Below are 3,593 nucleotides of genomic sequence, written 5' to 3' on the forward strand. Positions count from 1 at the left end.
AACTCTAAAGAGAAGACAGAGAAGAATTTCAATTGGTGACACTTTTTTCAACCTCATTTACACCTCAATTTTGAAACACTCTATAATATTTAGGAATTAACAAAAAGGTTACATGATAGATGATAGAAACTACCTAAGTTTTTTATTTAAAAGTATTTGTTGTCCGTGGAATCCAGCTAAAAGACTCTATCAGTTACTAAAACATCCCTGCAAGCCAACTGCTTTCAGAAAGACCTCTAGACTAGCACAAGATGGTGCCACTAGCATACTATGATCAACAGTTTGTGCCATTAGAACGCTCTTACCAACTGGCCACAACCAGCTCATTAACACATCAACACACAGATGAAAACCAAAAGCAGCCCAATAACCAATCTGTGGTCAGAGTACAATCCCATAGTAATAACCCTGCAGTGCATCCCCTAAACTCTAACCAGAAGGTACAGAGATGCTCAATATTGCCCTCTGCCAAGTCTCAGGACACAATTTCACGGGACCTCTATAACAGGGTTCTGAAATCACCATTATCTCACTCCAAATGTCAGGCCACACCTTCACTACACCTCCACCAGAGAACTCCCTTGTGGCCTAATAAGAAAGGCTTGAGCTCACCGTTGTCCCACGCCAAACCTCAGATCACATCTTCACTTGACCTCACCAAGACATCATCGCCAGAGCCCAATCAAACAGCCTGGAGCTCACAATTACCCTTTCCCAATCCTCAGAATACATCTTCCCTAGACCTTTGCTGGATATCACCTTCACTGAAGTCTAATCGAAGAGTGTCAAATTCATCATTATATGCCGTCAAACATCAGGAAACTCCTTCCCCAGACTACCTATGGACATTGTCGTCTTTGGGACCTAATCAAAGAGCCTTTAGCTCAGCGTTACCCCAGTCCAAGCCTCAGAAAGCCTCTTCATTGGATAGCCTTTGGACCTCTTTGTTAGAGTGCAATCAAAGATGTTTGAGCTCACCATCACTCAACTCTACACCTCAAATACATGACTTGCTTCAGACATCACCTTCTTTGGAGCCCAGTCAGATGACTCTGAGCTCATCGTTACCTGATTCCAGACCTCAGACAACATCTGTATTGAGCTCTAATTCCAGTGTTCTGAGATTGACGTTGTCCAACTCAAAAGAAAGGAAATCACCTTTACCACATTCTGTGCATCAGTCAAAGAGTTTGCCATTGTTCCAGCCCAAAACACTTGATCGTAACTTCAGGACCCTGAGTTCACCAGTGTGTCACTCAAAATTTCAGAACACCACTTCACTAAGTGACAAACACAAGGCCACAGATCTTCCCTCACCCCATCCCAAACCAAATATCTCAGGTCCATCATTATTAAGCTCCAAACACTGCATCAGGAACATAGCTGCTTTAACATTGGGCTCCAGACTCCAGAGTAAAAGCAGTTTTGGTCTTTATGAAAAGACAGAACCAAATAAGGAAATTCCATGGACTTTAGGTTATATTCGTCCCTGCATTATCAAAGGTGGAACAGTCCCTGATGATGTTGTAAATAAAATTGTCAATTCTCTCTCCAAGACCAGAATCCAGAGGGATCTCCGTAGGCAGATTCTCTTTCGAAGGATGAGGGGAAGGGCAAATCCTCATCCTGGTCCCCGCCTTTCATCAAGATATATGGTTTGTTTAGCTTGTGCTTCCTGCATAAAATCTCAGTGTAACCATCTTACAGGAAGGAAAGACCCTCGTGCTGCAACACTATTTGTCAGCCCAACACCTGAGACCACTCCTCGGGGAGAAATAGAGGTGAAACTAGTTTTTATCCTTTCCCTACCAGAGACTTCTTTTTCATTCCCTGTGAAAGAAAATCAGCCTGATGAAGTCCCTGAAGAAAACCTTGAAGGAATGGGGAAGATATCAAAAATTTTCCCTACATCTGAACCTGATATCACCCAGGAGGCTAATGTGAAGAAAACATGGCTGACAGTAGCCCCTGAAAACCAAGCTGTAAGCCAACAGCCCAAGGCTATAGACTGGCTGCTCTATGTTAAGAAAAGTAGTAACCCTCGGTCGCAGTCCGTACTCCCCTCCTCTTCCTCCTCCACATCTTCCTCCTCATCGTCCTCTTCTTCCCCTTCCTCTTCCACTACACCCCCTTTACCCCCTCCTCCTCTGAAAGAGTCTACCACATCTACCCTCTCAGGCTGTGTGTCCACTAAGGTACTTAGTTACCACCGGCTGCCTCCAGGGGTCTCCTGGCTTGAGTTTATATGTAGTAAAAATCACCAGCCACTTCCTGGAAAACCATGTCCAAGTCAATCACCATCTCCCAAAACAAGGCCTATGAGGAATAGCACCACAGTAAAAAGGAGGAAGGGGTCAAAGATACTGTTCAAAATTTTCCAGACAAAGGTTCAAAATGAGAGAAATCTTGATTAAATTAACTTTTTTGTTTCTTTGAAGGCAATTGACTTCTTAGTTCTTTGACATTAGAGATTGATTTCCTATCATGCTTATTAAAATTCTTAGTATTAACTAAGTGTGCCTCTATAATTCAGCTGATGAAGCAGCTAGTTGAGGGGAACTATTACTCTTAAGTCTATTTTCTACTTAAATAATAGACTATGATCTCCTAGAAGCCAAATTGAATCCTATGTTTTTAACCAAATGCCTGGCTTACAGTAACCACTATGCAATAATTGTTAAATGAATTAATAATAATTGGCCATAGACCAGAAACACCTCATTTGTCTTGCCCTGAACAGTATCTAACTCACTGTTATTCTCCTTCCTCATAAGATATAATAATGACAGTATCCTTAGACCAGTGTATGCTAATCCGTTTCCCTACCTCTAAAGAAAATTCACATCATGTTCAACAGGTAAGAATATATATAGAAAGGAATCTTTTCAGTTATGTGTTCCTAGGGAAAATTCTTCTATGCTAAGATCCCACACTCTGAAATGCAATGATTTACTCAACCTTAGTTAGCAAATCTCAGGAAAGAATAACTAACTGATGCAGACAACCCTACCTTATGCTGACTGTGCCAACATTTAAATTATGGGCTCTAAAGTCACTTGTTCATCACTTCTACCTATACAACCTAAACGGGTTAATAAAAATGTTTAAAAATATTTTTGTTCCACTGGGTCCACTAGTAGTGGGAAGAGGAGGGAATTGTCTTACCTACTACCTTAAGTGATTATCTCTAACCCCAAGGGCTAGAATTGGCTTCTCTTGCATGCACTGATGGCTCACAGTCCTGCCTCTCCACCCCACATCTTTCTGAACACCAGCTTGCATATGGGGCTTTTCCAGTGGAACATTGCACAGGCACCTCAAACTCAATACAGTCAAACCAGAATTTATCATCTTTACCTTTACAACTTGCATCTTTACATTATAGTCCTTTGCCCTCCGTGTTCCCTATTTCAGTGGATGTACCACCATCTGTCATGGAGTTTGACTGTTTTTCTCATTGCCTGCCCCTCTCCAGGTCCATGTGTTCCATGACCTTATTGTCTCCAGAATCCAGCTTTTTTCTTCAACCTCACTGCCACTATTCTAGTTGTGGTCACAGCATTTGTCAGCTGGATTACTCCTAAACATGCATT

The 3,593-nt window shown here is 41.9% G+C and overlaps 1 protein-coding gene across 1 annotated transcript; it reads left to right on the forward strand.

The window, feature by feature from the left end:
- Positions 1-251: 251 nt before the first annotated feature.
- Positions 252-2,414, forward strand: CSNKA2IP (casein kinase 2 subunit alpha' interacting protein). The gene has a single exon (XM_061192713.1). It carries the CDS (start codon positions 252-254, stop codon positions 2,412-2,414), a length of 2,163 nt encoding a protein of 720 aa, XP_061048696.1.
- The last annotated feature ends 1,179 nt before the right edge of the window (positions 2,415-3,593 follow it).

The sequence above is a fragment of the Eubalaena glacialis genome, chromosome 6 (genome assembly GCF_028564815.1).
Source record: "Eubalaena glacialis isolate mEubGla1 chromosome 6, mEubGla1.1.hap2.+ XY, whole genome shotgun sequence".
Taxonomy (NCBI): Eukaryota; Metazoa; Chordata; class Mammalia; order Artiodactyla; family Balaenidae; genus Eubalaena; species Eubalaena glacialis.

Excerpts from the sequence above, each read along its gene's own strand:
- CSNKA2IP (XM_061192713.1), top strand. The coding sequence starts at position 252 with ATGGTGCCACTAGCATACTATGATCAACAGTTTGTGCCATTAGAACGC.